This window comes from Danio rerio, chromosome 18 (genome assembly GCF_052040795.2).
Source record: "Danio rerio strain M-AB ecotype USA chromosome 18, GRCz13ab, whole genome shotgun sequence".
In the NCBI taxonomy this organism is placed as follows: Eukaryota; Metazoa; Chordata; class Actinopteri; order Cypriniformes; family Danionidae; genus Danio; species Danio rerio.
Window position 1 is genome coordinate 7,831,249 of NC_141038.1, and position 18,752 is coordinate 7,850,000.

Genomic DNA, 18,752 nt, shown 5'->3' on the forward strand with positions numbered 1-18,752 from the left:
GCGTTATTTTTGTGTATTTATCTTTAGGAAATCACTGATGGCAACATTATCATGTTATCATAACTATAAATTGTTGCAATAAACTCATAACTGTACACAGTTTCCATATTTATCTATGTAAACACACAAAAACAACATTAACATTTTACCAGACACTGTAAAAAGGTCATTCACAGCTACTAGACTTTTCTGACAAGGTGTTCGAGTGTCATTGAGTGACAGAATGTTGTGGGACTGCTATACAGGATTAATTATTAGGGATTATAGCCATTTTTTTATTTTAGCATATATTTTTTTAAACATTATGGTAAAACACGAACGCCATTCTGAATGTAACAAAACATACGGTTGTTTGTTGTAAAAATTCGTAATAATGACAAAGATCTCAGTTTCAAGGGCTATCTAACCTTCAAGCTAAAGAGAATGGGGACACACCTACCCCTTCACGTGAATGCATCAAACGAGGGAGAAGGGGAATGGCTAAGGGGTTGACTTGGGATTGGGCCTAATAATCACTGCACAATAAGCAAATCCCAGCCCGGTCCCTATTTGTTTGTGTTGTGAGGATTTGCAACATGTGCTGTCAAACCGGTGTTTTCTTAATTTGCTGGTGTTTTTTTTTTCTATTTACATATGTTTTCTTAGGTTGCAGCATGTTGAGCTCTCTCGGCCACCGTAATTTTGACTCATTTGCCCACATGCCCATTGCAATGAACGCACTCTCTTAGTGCATGATATGATGAGCGGTGTGGTTTAATGACTTTTGAGCTCTCAGAATTACCAAAACTCCACTTGCATGAGTTATTTTCCCCCCAAAGCCTGACTGAAGATTAGTTTTCTCTGCCAATGGAAGAGCAAAATACTAGGCCATCAGTCATCTCCTTATTGGGTGGTTTTATTAAGTCTTACTTTCAAGTGCCTGGGCTCTGAGCTTGTGTGTCCGAAAATGTCTTCTAATTGTCTTTATCTGTCCAGATGTAATAATCAGTTAAGTCTTCATACTAGCAAATTAATTTAACATATTTTTTTGCATGTGATTTATGGATTATCCTAATAGGTCTGGATCTCTAAATGCATTTTATGGGCTCACAAATACATTATTTTTGTTATTTATCCAATAATAATATTATTATCACATTTTAAGAATATGAAGTTGGCCCAAATGAATTTAAACATTCAAGATAAAATTGCTTTGACTTAATTAGATTGCTGCCGTAAAAGAGAATGTCACTTATTGGGACCAAATTACCTGCAGTATCATTCAAAAATTAATGTGGTGGATGAGGAGATACCCCACAAATATGTGTAAACCGCTTTAAGTGTCCTGAAAAGCGCTATTTAAATTTATTATTATTATTATTATTAATATGACATTAATACCTGTACTATTATAATTCAAGGTCACATTAAATTGTTCAAAAGTGACAAGTTAATTAAATAAATATACAATAACAAATGATAAACAAGTTTCTTGACTAGCTGATTAATGTATCATACTGACATCTGGAGGATCATGTGACACTGAAGGCTGTTAAGTCTCGAAATCAGATTTGCATAAAACAACATTTAGTACATTTCTGTATTTTTATGAAATAAATGCAGCCTTGGTGAACATAAAATTATACACTTTTGAGTCTATATTAACCATTTTTACATGCACACAATTTCTTTTAAAGTATTCTGGGGAAGCCTTTATTCCCAGAAGAGGTGTGCTTCATAGCTATTGGAATAATTCTGTATACATGCTTTTTTTTTCTTATTTTAACAGCACAGAAAAGCACAATACATTAAATGTAGACTTTATCAGTAGGGTCACCCTGATAAAAGCTAGTTTTGCTAAAATGCGTAGGCTTTTAAAATAATAGCCACATTAATGAAGGCTTTTTAACTATTTTACTTACTTTTCGAGTGCCTTGGACTTAGGCCCCATTTGCGCTAATACGTTTTAGTTTTAAAACGTATAAGTTTGGCTACAGTTTCGCCATCCATCCACACTACGGCAGAGTTTTCGAGCACCGAAAACAGCTTTTTGAAAATGTTGGAGAGGCCGTATTCATTTTAAAATGCTGCTCCTCCGTGTCACTTTGGATAGGGGACAATGGAGAGGCGGGGCTGCAGACATTCGCCTCTCTGATTGGGGCTTTTTCCTCGATATTAAGTAGCCTACACAATTTTCAGTCTTGCATCCTCTCCTTGTAAGTTCAGACTTCGCAAATTTGGTGTGGAAAACAAACTCCCGAGGACACGTCGGGTGAATTTTCAAAGTGAACAGACACCAAAAATGTTGAGGTGTCGTGTAACTGCATACTTATATGATCGTCATCTTCACTGTATGCAAAAGCCTATAACATATAACTGCCTCCTTTATTGAAATTTTCATAGAAAATACAAAACACACCCTTTCTTTTGCTGAATATCAGTTTTAATAATAAATAATGGCATTTTTTTAAGGTCTAACATACAATAAGTTTATACATTATAGCAAATAAAGGCAAGCAATTAGTCAAATGTGCAGAATCGGTGTACTCGGTTGCATCAATTAATATTAATATTAATTAATATAAACTTTGTTTTGCGCTCAGCCAAAACACGTTACCTGAGAACAAGTAATAGATTCAAAAAACCAATGTCGAGGAATATGTCACTAGATATAGACAACAAGATGAATTAAATATTACGTTTAACAAATATAGTAAGATTAGATCCAGCCATAGATCCTTGATGAACAGTGCGACGTGCACAGCTCTCATTGTTGCAGTGCATGCCAGATTGTGTGTGTGGTCACGTGATGTGCGTTTCCAGTGGTGTAGTGTTGACAGAGAGTTGTTCAAAAACGCTAGGTAAAACGCCAGTGTGCGCATGAATCTTTTTTTTATTCTAAAATGCCATTTTAAAACTGAAATTTATTAGTGTAAAAGGGGCCTTATTATTTCGCTGTTTATTTTTATGAGTCCCTTATCCATAGAGCACCAACACATTAATTACCCTGAAGCACTTTTTCTTTGATTTTCTAGTCTTTATATTTATATTCTTCTCACTCTACAAATGTGTTTCCACTTTTTACCATCCATCTGTATCATGGAGTACTTTGTGTCATTGAAAGTATGCACATTTAACAACTTGTTAACTTGACAGGAAATTATTTGATTCTTTTACTAGCAGCGTAATGGTTAAAAATGTAATCGCACCATTTTAAATGAACATGACTTTGTTCTTGTGTATGTAAACGCAGTCATAGGCGTACAAATGTATTTGTCAGCGTATGTGTATTTGGTTGTATCATGGTTTCATTTCCATTTAAATTTCTCTCTCTTCTCCATCATGAATAGGAATGGGAAGTGGTGGAAGTGCAGGAAAGGAGGCGGGGCCTCTTAAAGCTCTTCTGAGGCAGCAGACCCAATCCGCACTGGAACAAAGAGTAAGACAAAGACACATATTTACATATTCACAAACATGCTTAAATGGAACTATGATTATGAGAATTATGTTTCTCCGCTCTGCCGCTCTCACACTGGATTTCAGGGGGTTTCATCATCCTCTGAAGCGTTTGTTAGGACGGGGGTATGTCTGTAGAAGGCATGCCGAATGTTATCAGACCAAACAATCTTTCTTGTTTCCCCAAATTCCTCCCTTTTTGAGAACTTTGAACTGGAAGAACTTCATCTCTTCTACTGTACCAGTGACTACATTATCAAACCAATGACACATCTTTATTGTGACTATTGGTTTGGACATCATCTGTTTATGCATCCATTTACATGCAGAATGTTCTAGAACCTTCGACAGGTACTAGGAAGCTCTCATGTTTAGTAGTCTGTCACAGTTTTGCTGTTATTTCTGTCCGTTTTTTTTGGTGAAAGAGTGAAATGTCTTGTGAAATAATGACATTAATGGCAATGATAAGCTGAATGACAAGAACGTACTGGTAAGAATTTTGTATAGGCTTTCAATCAGGACTTTATATTAGTGTTGTATTTCCATATATCAGAATGAGGTTTCATTTTGAGTATCAATTCTCACTATTATCTAGGGGCTTTGATTACCTGCCTATTATTAAGATACTAGCTGTTTATTATTATTTATACAATACATATTCTGCATAATCTTATTCTATATCTACCCTATAATTTGCTACTACCTTAATAACTATTCATAAACAGCAAGTTTGAGATAAAAGTCTTAGTTAATGGTTTGCTAATAGTGAGAATTGTACAGTAAAATAAAGTGTCACCCAGACTGATGAGTTTAAGTCCACTTGAAATTGAAATTTACAGTGTTTATTTTGCTAGCTTGCATTGTTTTCTTGAGGTAAATAATTAGTGCATGCAAGTTAATCCACTAGAAAAAAAATGTTTTGGTATTTTTCAAAGTCTGACTACTTGCTTATACTTTTGGAGTGGCGGAGCTTCAGTTGACAACAACCTAACGATTTCCATAGCAGCTGCATCCGCTCTTCCCAATTGTTTGCACTTTAGGAAATAATGCGCAAAAGCTCCGCCCCCTACCCAATATTCCGTTTCAGTTGGAAGTACATCAACATACTGAAAAGTTTCAGCAACTTCTAATTCACGTGCAGTGTTGTGCTAAGTATGGAAAAATAGTAACTAGTTACAGTTACCAGTTATTTCATTCAAAAAGTAATGCATTACTGTTAAAAGTAAGTTACTTTTCCAAAGAATGTTTTTAATGCTCCCATTAATGCCCTAATTTATTTATCTACAATTTATAAACACTAATTTATTTAATTCAGACCAGCAATACAAAAATAAAACATAAAAATAAAAACATATCACAATATAATAAACCAAACCAGAACAAAAAAGCAAAAACTAAAGTTGCTTCAGCATCATAAAAGTTTGTATTTATCCCTCAAACATGTTCTTTTACAGCTTGAGTATGAAAACTAGCGACATTCTACAACAAACACAAAACCTTCATAAAATAAATAAATGAATATAATCTGAATAATCAAGGATCAGTTTGGTGAAACTTGGCACCAAAAAACTGCTATTATAGATAACCATAAATTGTATGCATTCTAAACAAAACAAAAACATAACAGCTGCTCAAATTAAATTGATGAGGAATTTTCAAACTAACCAAAAACTACATCAGCAACTTGGGGAAAGTAAGCTGTGTATATTCATAGTGCAAAATCTGCTGTTGTATAACACCTATAAAAATGTTTAACAATAAATAAATAAATAAATCTCAGCATTTTTCTGAGCAATATAACCCTATACATTTAAATATCGTGTTCGGAAATATAAATGTGTCACTGTGTCTACTAAACTAATCAATTTTGTTATACAGATAACCAATGTGTGCTCATTTATTTGAAAGGATAAACATGGTAGTATTAGTAATAGTAATTAATAATAGTAACGTTAATGGTCTCTCTCTCACGCGTATTTGGTCTTTTGCGTGCACAATCGGCCTGCCCCGCACGCATTCGTTCTCTCTCGCATGCACACTTGGCCTCTCTCGCATGCACCCAGTTTATTTTGCTTTTGTCCAGTCTTGCGTCTGGTACACAACACATCTTCTTTACAGTGGTTGGTTGGCATCTACCAATCCTACAATGCGTGGCCACTGTAAAGTAAGATGTGGGCTAGACTGCAGCTAAAGTTAATTAATTTACCAAGTAACGGACAAATGCATCATATTGTAATGGATTTAATATATTTAAAAAGTAATGCCATTACAGTAACGCATTACTAGTAACGCTTTATTGCCCAACACTGTTCACGTGGACTTGAAAAGTAAATGTAATCATTTATAAGCATCTACTCATTATAAACCACTTAAAGTCCTGATGTATTGCACTTTACAGAGTTGTTACGCAGTAAAAAGTGTCTGAATCTGTGCATGAGGCTTGAGTTGCGATTGCAAAGTATTGACTGTTTAACGGCATGAGCCACAGGTTTCAATTTCTGTGCAATTAAATCAGAAATTCACCTGTTATTGATGGCATTTGTTATAATGTCATTGGGTCACCACTGTCTTATCTGGATGACACCTCCATCACTGTTTTTATTGTATTTCAGGAATACCCTTTCTTCACATTGACTTCCTTCCCTTCTGGATTTCTCCTTCACGTTGGAGGTGTAGTCAGCGCACGCTCAGTAAAGCTTCTGGATCGAATCCACAACCCAGGTAAGGCGGCCCATATTACACCAGTGCAAATAACTAAACACACCACATACACAACACATTTACATCCTTTCAAACAATGAAACCTGATGCTATTATTGAGGTCTATTCATGATGCTATTATTGAAAGTGTGCATGTTGAGGCTTATGTTGTGTTTACAGTATCAGTTCTTCATCGCATGCATCATCTCTTGACCTTTGTTTTTTTCATCTCCAACATATTATGAACTAATAATGTTCATTGTTTTTCTTTGAGGCATCTATGTCCCTCAGATATTCCTTTGCATTTATAAACCATATTTTTTTGTAAACCTGCTTATATACCCTTTTTTGTCTAGCATCGCATTAAAGAGATGTACTGTGCCTCCGGAAAGTAATCATAGCGCTTCACTTTTTCCACATTTACTTTTTTGTCATAGCCTTATTCCAAAGTTGATTAAATTCATTTATTTCCTCAAAATCCTACACATAATACCCCATAATGACAATGTGAAAAAGTATGTTTTGAAATTGTTGCAAATTTATTAAAAATAAAAAACCTAAAAAATCACATGTACATTAGTATTCACAGCCTTGGCTTTGAAGCTCTAATTTGAGCTCAAGTACATTGTTTCCACTGATCATTCTTGAAATGTTTCAGCAGCTTACTTGGAGTTCACCTGTGGTAAATTCAGTTGATTGGACATGATTTGAAAAGGTATACACCTGTCTATATAAGGTCCTAGGGTTAACAGTGCATGTCAAAGCACAAACCAAGCATGAAGACAAAGAAACTGCCTGTAGGCCTCCAAGACAGGGATGGGGAAGGTTACAAAAACCTTTCTGCTGCTCTGAAAGTTCCAATGAGCACAGCAGCCTCCATCATCCATAAGTGGAAGATGTTTGGAACCCCCAGGAATCTTCCTAGACCTGGCCGGCCAGCTAAGCTGAGTGATCAGGGGAGAAGGGCCTTAGCCAGGGTGGTGAACAATAACCTGATGGTCACTTTGTCTGAGCTCCAGCATTTTTCTGTGGAGAGAGGAGAACCTTACAGAAGGACAACCATCTGTGCAGCGATAAACCAATCAGGCCTGTATGGTAGAGTGGCCAGACGGAAGCCACTCCCCACCTGGAATTTGCCTAAAAGCATCTGAAGGACTCTCAGACCATAAGAAACTGCATTCTCTGGTCTGATGAGACTAAAATTGAACTCTTTGGAGTGAATGCCAGGTGTTATGTTTGGAGAAAACCAGGCACCGCTCATCATGAGGCTAACACCATCCCTACAGTGAAGCATAGTGGTGGCAGCATCAGGCTATGGGGATGTTTTTCAGCAGCAGGAACTGGAAGACTAGTCAGGATAGAGGGAAAGATTAGTGCAGCAATGTACAGAGACATCCTGAATGAAAACCTGCTTCAGAGTGCTCTTGACCTCAGACTGGGGCGACGGTTCACCTTCCAGCAGGACAATAACCCAAAGCACACCGCCAAAATATCAATGAGTGGCTTCACAACAACTTGGTGAATGTCCTTTAGTGGCCCAACCAGAGCCCAGAGCTAAATCCTATTGAACATCTCTGGAGAGGTCTGAAAATGGCTGTACACTGTCGCTTCCCAGCCAACCTGATAGAGCTTGAGAGGTACTGCAAAGAGGAATGGGGTAAATTCCCAAAGACAGGTGTGCCACGCTTGTGGCATCATATTCAAAAAGACTTAAGGCTGTTATTGCTGCTAAAGGTGCATCAACACAGCATTGAGCAAAGGCTGTGAATACTGATGTACATGTGATTTTTCAGGTTTTTTTGTTTTTAACAAATTTGCAACAATTTCAAAAAATCTTTTTTTCACATTGTTATTATGGGGTATTGTGTGTAGAGTTTTGAGGAAATAAATGAATTTAACCCATTTTTGAATAAGGCTGTAACATAAAAAAATGTGGAAAAAAGTGAAGCGCTATGACTTATTTTGTGTAAATAATTTTTAATTTCAATATGTAAATGAAAGGTAGCATGCTCTGGCAAATGTCTATTGACTCATTACAAACATATGCTGCACATTTCGCAATATACACGTTAATCTAACAAAAGATCATTTAAACAGACCCCTTGTGCCTCTTTGAGGGGGTGCTGAATTAATTTATTATACTGTATCCCACATTTTGCATTCTGGCGAGTTATAAACAGACGAGATCATGCATGGCTGCCTGCTTACTCTTAAAGCCTGTCGTTTTTCAAAATAAGAGTCCTACATACATATGTGCAATACAAGATTAGATGAACTTAAAAACAAGGAACAATGATTGTTATAATCTCATTAGGAAATGTTTTGGCCAGTCAAGCCCTGGGCATGCATATTAATGATCCCATGTGGCTAGTCACAATCTGTGTTTTGATCTGATTGGCCTGTTTTTCACTGGGATTTTACACACTCTGGTTTTTACATGAGAATGAGGAAACCGTGGGGTTTGTGCCTCATGGCATGCATTTTCATGTACTGAACGCTTACCAATGCCTAGCTAAATCCAGATTTTATTCTATGGCACTTTTAATTAAAACTATTCAATTGTGTAATTGTATTATACACTTGATGGTTAATATATTTCCAAAATACCAACTAATTGTAATGCAAATATCTAATCAGCAAATCACATGGCAAAATTGAATGCATTAAGACATGTGTATATATACAGTCAAGTTGATCTGCTGGAGTTTAACAGAAAAAAAGTAGTAGGGTTAGGAGATTGGAACTGAAGCCATCAACAATATATTGTTTATGAAACTTCAGACCTAATTTGATTTCTTGAACAACATGATTTCATGTATTTTTTGTTGTTGGTAAAAATACCTCGTTTATGCCAAAAAAAATTATAAGGCAGATTTGAGTCAATAGAAGGCAACAGTAACTCTCTTTTTTTTTTTTTTTTTTTTTTTTGAGTTGATGAAAAATAATAATAATAAAAAATATACTCTCACCGACCACTTTATTAGGTACATCCTACTAGTACAAGGTTAGACCCGCTTTTCCTTTCAGAACTGCCTTAATCCCTCGTGGCATAGATTCAACAAGCTACTAAAAATGTTCCTCAGAGATTTTGGTCCATATCGACATGATAGCATCACGCAGTTGCTGCAGATTTGCTGACTTCTCATCCATGATGCAAATCTCCCATTCCACCACATCCCAAAGGTGCTCTATTGGATTGAGTCTGGCGACTGTGGAGGCCATTTGAGTACAGTGAACTCCTTGTCATGTTCAAGACACCAGCCTGAGATGATTCGCTCTTTATGACATGTTGCGTTATCCTGCTGAAAGTAACCATCAGAAGATGAGTACACTGGTCATAAAGGGATGGACATGGTCAGCAACAATACTCAGGTAGGCTGTGGCATGACACGATGCTCAATTGGTACTAACGGGCTCAAAGTGTGCCAAGAAAATATCCCTCACACCATTACACCACCACCACCAGCCTGAACCGTTGATACAAGGCAGGATGGATCCATGCTTTCATGGTATTGATGCCAAATTCTGACCCTATTATCTGAATGTCGTGCAGAAATCAAGAATCATCAAACCAGGCAATGTTTTTCCAATCTTCTATTGTCCAATTTTGGTGAGCCTGTGAGAATTGTAGCCTTAGTTTCCTGTTCTTAGATAACAGGAGTGGCACCCGGTGTGGTCTTCTGCTGCTGTAGCCCATCTGCCTCAAGGTTGGACGTGTTGTGTGTTCAGAGATGCTCTTCTGCATACCTCGGTTGTAACGAGTGGTTATTTTTGTTCCCTTTTTTCTCTTTTTCGGACCAGTCTCTGTAAACTCCAGAGATGGTTGTGTGTGAAAATACCAGTAGATAAGCAGTTTCTGAAATATTCCGACCAGCCTGCATTGGCTGATGAGAAATTTGCGTTAACGAGCAGTTAGACAGGTGTACCTAATAAAGTGGCCAGTGAGTGAATACATATGATGACCGAATCTCAACTTTTATGAAGCATTCCAAAATGTTTTCACATCCCTCCTGCATGAACTCAGTCTTTTTATATCACTTTTGTAATACTTTTTATGTCATACTTCTAATTCTTGTTTCCTGCTCATCCCAACATGTGTTCATCATCCTCAAGAAGACCCCATAACTCAAAACCTTTAGCAATTTCCCCTCATTTCATAGATCTTTGATTTGTTTGTATTTTTATTTATTTATTTGCAACTCGCATGCATTCAAACTTTAAACTAACCAAGCTGTGCCATTACCCATTACTATTTTACATGCTGACTTGATGCCCTCACACACAGAGGCTGTTGTTTAGTATAGTATAGTGTTTAGAGCATAATTAAAAGGAGAAAACTTTAATTAATCTCTAAACTAGATCACACAGGCTCTCTGCTCTTTTCTTAATTGTAACTTTAGATAACTGCAAACACACACAGTCATTGCACAACACATACAGTAAATGAGCTGTGAAGGTTTTACTAGTGTGCGTGTGAATGCGTTAATTAAAGCATGGTTTGGTTGAAGGAGCCGCTCATGTAGTTTCTTTATTGTAGATGTGCTGGTTTAGAGCCACTGACAGTGCTGCTGCATGCTTTTTCTCTATCTCTTTCTCTCTCTCAATTCACTTCTTTTTCCCCCTCCCCTTCATTCTCTCTCTCTCTCTCCCAGACCTCTGTATTTTTCCCTCTCTGTCCATCTCTTCTCTCTTGCTCTCGCTCTTGTGGTCATCCTCTCTGATAACTCTTGTCTGACTTTGCAGTTCCTGTGGAGTGGTGTTGTCCAGTGTTGTGTTCTCGTTTGTAGTTTGGTGTTTGGTTTTCTTTTTCTTTTCTACTCTCTTTCTCTCTTTCTCTTTCTCTCCGCTCCTTTAACCGATCTACTAATGTGGCGATTTGGCTCAGCCTTGGGTAACACCAGGTCATACAAACTGCTAGACTGGAATAGTTTCACTGCAGGTACTACCCTACCCACAGTCCTGCTTTTTACACATGCATACACTTATACGCAGCCCTTGGCAGCTCACCTGATACACTGTTAATTGTTAATAAATAGTCATTTTTATGTAGTGCATTTTGATTAATCTCCATTAGAAAATGAAACAGTGATGCTTAAAGGGACAGTTCACCAGATAATTGAATTATTTGATCATTTACTTTATGATTTTCTTACTTCTGAGGAAGATTTAAACCACAGTTTAAGGGATAGTATGTGATATTGACTCAAAATGATCCCAATGATGAGAATTAATCATATTATTACAGAATTAGATTGTAGACTGGTGTCTGTAGGTTTAAATCTTTTATGAATAAATGAAATAATGTTACTACTACTATAAATGTCTCTCTTAATGAGTGATTCAATAAATCTTATATTCAAACCATTCAGTTGTCGTGATTGTTAATGTCAGGGCTCAACAATAAGGACTGCCCAGTGGCCCGGGGCCAGCGTGAAAGACACTCGGGACAGTAGACAGGATTGTTACTGGCCCCTATCGGCCAGTAACGATGAGAAGGTTTTTTTTTTTTTTTTTTTTTTTTTTTGTTTGTAAGCTGGTAACAACCAGTACAGTGAAAAGATGGCAACATGGTGGCAAAATTAAACAATGAGGCTAAAAGAAAACGTTTCTAAAGGCTTAGAAGCAGACCATTGCATGGGTACAAAATTAAGAAACTAAAAAAAAGAACAAAAAAAACAGTTGTCAGTTTGGCAAGCCATTTTTATAAAAAGTTATTTAGAATTGCATTAAAATACCAGCACATTTTTCATACTGCTCTTTTATTTGTATAAAATCTTGAATTTTGCTCATTATACATTTATTAACATATTTAAAATGTTTAAATTCTAGATTCACAGGCATAATTTTGCCACTATTTAAAATATGTGGCTAAGAAATAGCTATTAACTTTTTAGTTTTTTTGGTGGGGCTAGTGAAAATTTTGACAGGGCAAATAAAAATCTCAAGCAATCGGACCCGTATAAAAAATCATTAGCGTTGAACCCTGAATGTGATTTAATTTGGTTTAAAGCAGGGGTCTCAAACTGCCGGTCCACGGGCCATCCTCCTCCCTCTGCTTGAAATTGACGTCAAAAATATAACAAGATTTTTGATTAGTATCTGTTTAAACTGTTTCTTTACAATGGCTTAAAGTAAAAAAAAGTGACTGTTGAAACGATTAAAAAAAAATCCACTATTTCTTATTTATGGTAAATGGAGGCATGTGCACCCACTGACAGGTCAAATCTGCTTCTCTCTATCACTCATTCAAGTTCAGGTTGCTTTAATGGCATGACATTTTCTATAGTTTTGCTTAAGCAATTTAAATGTAAGAAATATGTAACATTTTAATCAAATTGATAAAATCTACAGCAAATGAGAAATAAATGACAGAAAAAAAAAAGAAATAAAAGCAGACAATAGCCCCTTTCACACATTCAGACCGTTCCTTTTCGACAATTTTCCGGAAAGGTTGTATGTGTGAACAGGCCCTTTTTTGAAAATACCGGTAAATTCGTTCTATCTATTTTCCGGAAAGAGAAGTTGTAACATTACTGGTAATTTGCCGGAATGCTGCGCTGTGTGAATGCAGAAGGAAGATTGCCGGAAAGAGCGCGTGCACGTCAAGAACGTGCTGACGTGAAACGTCTGCTTTAGGCAATCAGAACAGTCAGACGCATTCACGTCCGCGCAGTTTATAAGAGATAAAAGCCTTTGAATATTTTTCCAGACATATGTAGCTGCTAGAAATTAGTCAGATAACGTTTATATGTTCATCTTAATGGCAACCGTGTAAATAATTATCAATAAGACGCGTATGATAAGCCGTTGTTTGTTTACCTTCAAGCTTTGCGTGTGAAACAGCCAGTGAGCGCCAGCACACACACATATCATGTACATCTCGACATGCGAAAGTGTTTCTCTATATGTTTTCATCCAAGTTGTTCACAATACTGATCCACGAACAGAGTTTGTGATGTAGTCAAATGTTTACAAACACAAGAGCAGCCGTTTAAAGCTCATTTCTGGTTAATGATGTCAGAATTTACCGGTATTTTGGAATGGATGTGTGAATGCTCTTTTCCGGTAAAATTCCGTAACGTCCTCGCCTGTGTGAACAGAAGTTTTCCATATATTTACTGGTATCACTGTGTGAAAGGGGCTAATATTTCTAAAAATTGTAATAATTACAAGATTAAAATGTGTAGATTATTTAAATAAGACAAATGAGTTGATAAGCCATTTCTAATGGTGTTCAAACATTCTGCAGCCAATTTAGATGTAATTTCGTCCTCTCGTTTAGATTCAAGAATTAATCATTTAATGTTTCTCTTGCGGCTGTGCAGATAAAATTAACGACAGCTTAGAAAAGGAAAGCAAAACCAAATTCCGGACATTTTAGTATATTTAGATACCCTGGCCGGACGCAAAGAGGTGCGCGTCTCTTTGTCTGCAAAGTCTGTGTGTTGCAGTGCGCACACAGGCCCAATCCCAATTCTGTTTTTATACCCCTTTCCCGGTTGTGAGGGCCAAGGGGAAGGGCTTTAAAATATACCCCCAAAAATTGGGACCGCACTACAGCACCTGCACACGTCATCATATGTCATCACGATCTCTTGCTTTATATGAGATTAGACGATTGCGACTGCTGTAGTGATTCCAGTTGTGTTATTTTTTGGTATTTATCTTCAGGAAATCATTGAAGGCATATATTATGTTATCATAACGATCTAATGTGGCAATAACATTGTAACTGTACTGTGTATTTACAAAGTGGCCATATTTATCAATGTAAACACACCAAAAAAAAAAAAAAAAAAAAAATACATTAACATTATAGCAGACACTGTAAAAAGGTAGATCCCAGCCACTAACGTTAGACATTACCGACAGGGTGTTTGAGTGTCAGAATGTTGTGGAACTGCTGTACCAGAGTTATGATTGGGGATTATAGATCGCGAAACTTAGCGTTTTTTTTTTTTTTTTTTAAGCATGATGGTAAAACATGAATAGGGTTATGAATATATTAAAATGTGTTTGTTTGTCGTAAAAATTTGTAATAATAGCAAAAAATACTAATTTGTGGATCTCCTTACTTCCGGGTTCAGCAATGCTGGCGCTGTGGCTGGTGTATTCTGGGAAATTTTCTTACCCCCTGGTTTCGAGTGTGGTCCTGAAAAATCTTAGTTTGAAAGGGCATCCCCTTAGCCTTACGCCTTCAAGCTAAAGAGAATTAGGACACCCCTAGCCCTTTGCGTGCACGTGCAAATTGACAGGTAGGGGTAAGGGGAAGGGCTAAGGGGTAGAATTGGGACTGGCCCACAGAATGAGCAAAACGAGTAAAGGAAAGTAGATTTTCCACTACTTAATCGCTCGTGGATGTTTTTTTTATATTAGGTGGATACAAAAAAAAAAATTGTAAACGGATGATAATAATAGTAAAAAAACATGTCACTAATTTAAACTTGGGTGGCCATTAATGTACCTGGGCGGCCCTCCCAAGTTAAGTTTATGTGTGGGAAACTCAATATTGTAGATTCTGCTATGTGACGATTGCTGATGTGCATGATGCTGAAATATAACAATAAAAGAGCAGTATGAAATATTATTATTACTATTATTATTTTTGTATATAAGAAAGTCAAAATTTGATCTATCATGGTGAACTTTTCCTTTAATTTGACATTTTACATTTAGTGCATATTAATCACATGGAACGTAGATTTTTCCGATTTATGGTGATTATATTGATGCTTTACACAGACAATCTCAAATAAACACAGGCTAGCACCTAAAATCCTAAACTTTTTTTCAGTAGTGTGTGTTGCATGAGCTGCCATGCGCTGTGCTTCTGTATGAGCGTGTATATGTATGAGTGTGTGTGTGTGTCAGGCAGCTATTGCATGCTTAAGCTGGATGCGTGGCTGTTTCTGCTCTGGCTGGTCATTTCTTGATCTGCTCTGACTGCACTTCACCTGACCCCTTACCCAGCGTCCTCTGCTCCCTGATCACATGACCACTTGATCTACAAATCCAGAGAAGTGGATTTAGGCAATGCTCCTCTTCCAGTCATGAGGAGTCTCATGACCTATTTGCTCTTGGCGATGCTGCTGCCTCTGTGGTCATTGTTGCTTCCCTTTTAAAAGGATTCATGTGTTATGGATTATGTTTTTGAAAGCTGATCCCACATTTGCTAAGATGATGTTGATTTGGACTTATTTTCTGGGGTTATATATCTCAGAAGGAGATTAAAACACTATTTAAAGAAGGATTGCTTTTTCACTATATATTTTTTGTCCTCCTTTTGCACATCTTTTGATGTTTTTGTGTGACTGGAAGTTTCAAAAAGCTTAACACTATTGTAGTTAATGTAATGAAGAATCTGTAAGAAATAATGTGAGTAAAGGCACATGCACACGGGGATGATTTCTGTTTGCGCCTGTCTCTGGCTCATGATTAAAATGAAAGTGTCATGTTTATAAAAATGCATTAAACTGATGAGATTGGCATTTTTGTTTATGTTCCTTGAGCTTCTGAAGTTACAGAAAAACACTTGGTGGCACTCGAGCACAAAACGGTTTGCCAAGAGTAGAAATTGAGTTTCATATTACTTAATTTTCTTTTAATGGCTTGTAACTGTTTCCCTTGTACTTTTGTGTGCTGTAGGTGGTTAAGCAAAAGTGGAAAAGCATACACAATAAAAACACAAGGAAAAAGCATGAGGCTGCATGAGGCTGATTTCTATGTTGCGCTCAGTAAAATTCTCCCGGTGTGCAATAACCTTAACGATAGATATACAAAATATAGTCTGTTCTTGCTAAAATAAGCACTGTACACAAAAAAAACATTCACAAATAGAGGTAATGTATTTTTGTGTAGTTAAATATGCATTATAATTTTAAAATAATGTATAGATGTGTATAAATTGTTAAAAATATATAATTAATTTAACTTGGCCAATACCGTTTTTGACCTAAAGGTACAGGGGTTGAACAATAACTAAACTAAAACGCTGGCCAATTTAGTGTTGGAGGTTTTGTGGCTACGGTTGACCAACCTGGTAGCCAATCTTAGTAGATTACACATTCCACCAGTACAATTAGCAGAGTAATAGCACAGTTTTGCTTAAAGTATTGGAATGCACACAACATTATGTGTGACATATCAGAGTTTAGAAGAGGACAAATTGTTGCTGTGCATCTGTGACCAAGACAGCAAGTCTTTGTGATGTGACCAGGGTAATGTCAGCATATCACCAAGAAGGACAAACCACATCCAACAAGAGTAACTGTGAATGCAAGAGGTAGCCATCTGAAAGGAATGTCTGGGTGCTAACCTAGATTGTTTCCTAAAAAACATGAAACCACAGCTGCCCAACTCACTGCAGAATTCAACGTGCATCTCAAATCTCCTGTTTCCATCAACTGTTCTGAGGAACCTCCACATGGTTAAAATACATGGACTGGCAGCTTTGGTCACTCGTGCCAATGCTAAACGTCGGCTTAAGTTGGGCCAGCAGCGAAAATCTTGGGCTGTGGACAATGTGAAATATTTATTGTTCTCTGATGAGTGCACCTTTGCTGTCTTTCCCACGTCCGGGAGAGTTACGGTGCAGAGAAGCCCCAAAGAAGTATAACACCCAGACTGCTGCATGCCCAGAGTAAAGCATGGAAGTGGATCAGTGAAGGTTTGGGCTGCAATATCAGGGCATTTTCTAGGCCCAGTGCTTGTGGTAGATGTGCATGTCAAGGACTACTGAAGCTTTCCGGAGGACTATGTGCGCCCAATGGCTAAAACAGTGGTTCTCAAACTTTTTTTTATCAAGTATCAGCTCAGAAGAAAATTGTCTCTCCAAGTACCACCATAATGAGCAGTATTGCAATACATAGCGTAGTAGACCAAATTAAGCAGCTACAGCTCTGCACAGTTCAAAAACGTGGCAGATTAATAACAGTTATTTAGAATATTTATTATTTTCAGCCACTTTAAACATTATATAGTCTGAACGTTAAGACTGTACTGTGCTTAAATGTAAAAAATAAATTTAAATAAAAATAAAACATCAAATTTAAATTAAATTGTGATTTTAAAAGTAAAAATGGTAGGTTACTGTTCTTTAAAAGTAAAAATAAAACTGCTGTACTTAAATGTAGAGTATTAACATATTCATCAACACCTGGAAATGTTGCCTGGACCTCATAAATATAGGCTATACGTTGTCATATTCATATACAAATCATTTTAAATATATGCAGCATGTACACATAACATATTTGATTCCTCCGCTTACCACTAAAAGGAAGCGCACGTACCACTAGTGGTACACGTACCACAGTTTGAGAACCACTGGGCTAAAACATTGCATTTTGAAGGTGGTGCCATGCATTAGGATGATAATACACTAATACACACAGCAAGACTGGTGACAGAGTGTTTTGAAGAACATAAAAGCGAAATTGAAAATCTCCCATGGCCTGCACATTCACCAGATTTAAAAATTTTTAAGACACTTTGGCGTATTTTGGAGGAGCGAGTCAGGAAATGTTTTCCTCCTCCAGCCTCACGTAGTGATCTGGCCACTATTCTGCAAGAAGATTGGCTCAAAATCCCTCTTACCACTGTGCAGAACTTGTATCTGTCATTTCCTAGACTAATTGATGCTGTATTAGCCGCAAAAGGAGGCCCTACACCATACTAAAGAATGATTGTAGTCTAAAGCCAGGCATTTCTGTTTGATTGTCCAACCCCTGTATATGTATTGAAAAGTTTATGGAGAAAAATGTATTCAGAAAAGCAACTCGTTTATTTAGTTATTTAGAATTTTGTGTGTTTTATTGTTAGTAGTCACTGGTCAGACCTTGACTGATTTGAATATTATTTTTGAAATGGTTACAGTGAGCATAAGGACATCTTTATTTTATTTTATTGCACTTCTGCTTCTTATCTTTTCTATTTACTTCTGCTTCTGATCCTGAGTTTTTTTTTCCCCCGCTATCCACTTTTCTTCTTAACGTCAAACTCCCTCCTGCTGTTGGCCGTTTTGTCCAGGATAGGATGGAGTTTGTCCTCCATTGGGAAGCATGACTGCACTAGCAGGGATTAAAGCTATCAGTGAGGAGAATGGCATATCACACCACTGTCCTCTTCACCATCATCATCGTCTTCCTCATTCCCCTCGGCCCTCTCCTAGTGTGTGTGTGTGATCAACAGGCAGGGGGGTTTGCTCTTGTGAAAAACCCCTTGCTCTTGAGGAACGTGAGCACCTGTGTGTGCATGTGTGCCAGTCTGAGCAATAGAAAAACTCAGAAACTAGCCTTGTTTGTGTTAATGCATGGTGTGCTCCTTCTCTGAGGACAATTTTGAGTTGTCAGTGTCTAAAATATACACATTTTGGACAGTATTATTTTATTATGTATATATTGTATACAGTTGAAGTCTGAAGAATTATTAGCCCACTGTATATTTTCCCCCCAATTTCTGTTTAACGGAAGATTTATTCAACACATTTCTAAACATAATAGTTTTAGTAACTCATTTCTAATAACTGATTTCTTTTATCTTTGCCATGATGACAGTACATAATATTTTATAAGATGTTTTTATAGATGCTAGTATTTAGCTTAAAGTGACATTTAAAG

At 37.0% G+C, this 18,752-nt stretch overlaps 1 protein-coding gene across 50 annotated transcripts in view; it reads left to right on the forward strand.

The window, feature by feature from the left end:
• The window catches only part of c2cd5 (C2 calcium dependent domain containing 5), a 64,202-nt gene that overhangs the window by 14,565 nt on the left and 30,885 nt on the right, over window positions 1–18,752 (forward strand). For 30 of the 50 annotated variants that reach the window (NM_001351711.1, XM_087291704.1, XM_087291706.1 and 27 more), the window contains 2 exon segments: window positions 3,330–3,418; window positions 6,048–6,156. In NM_001351711.1, the coding sequence (NP_001338640.1) occupies window positions 3,330–3,418; window positions 6,048–6,156 (198 nt within the window). 50 annotated transcript variants of the gene reach the window in all.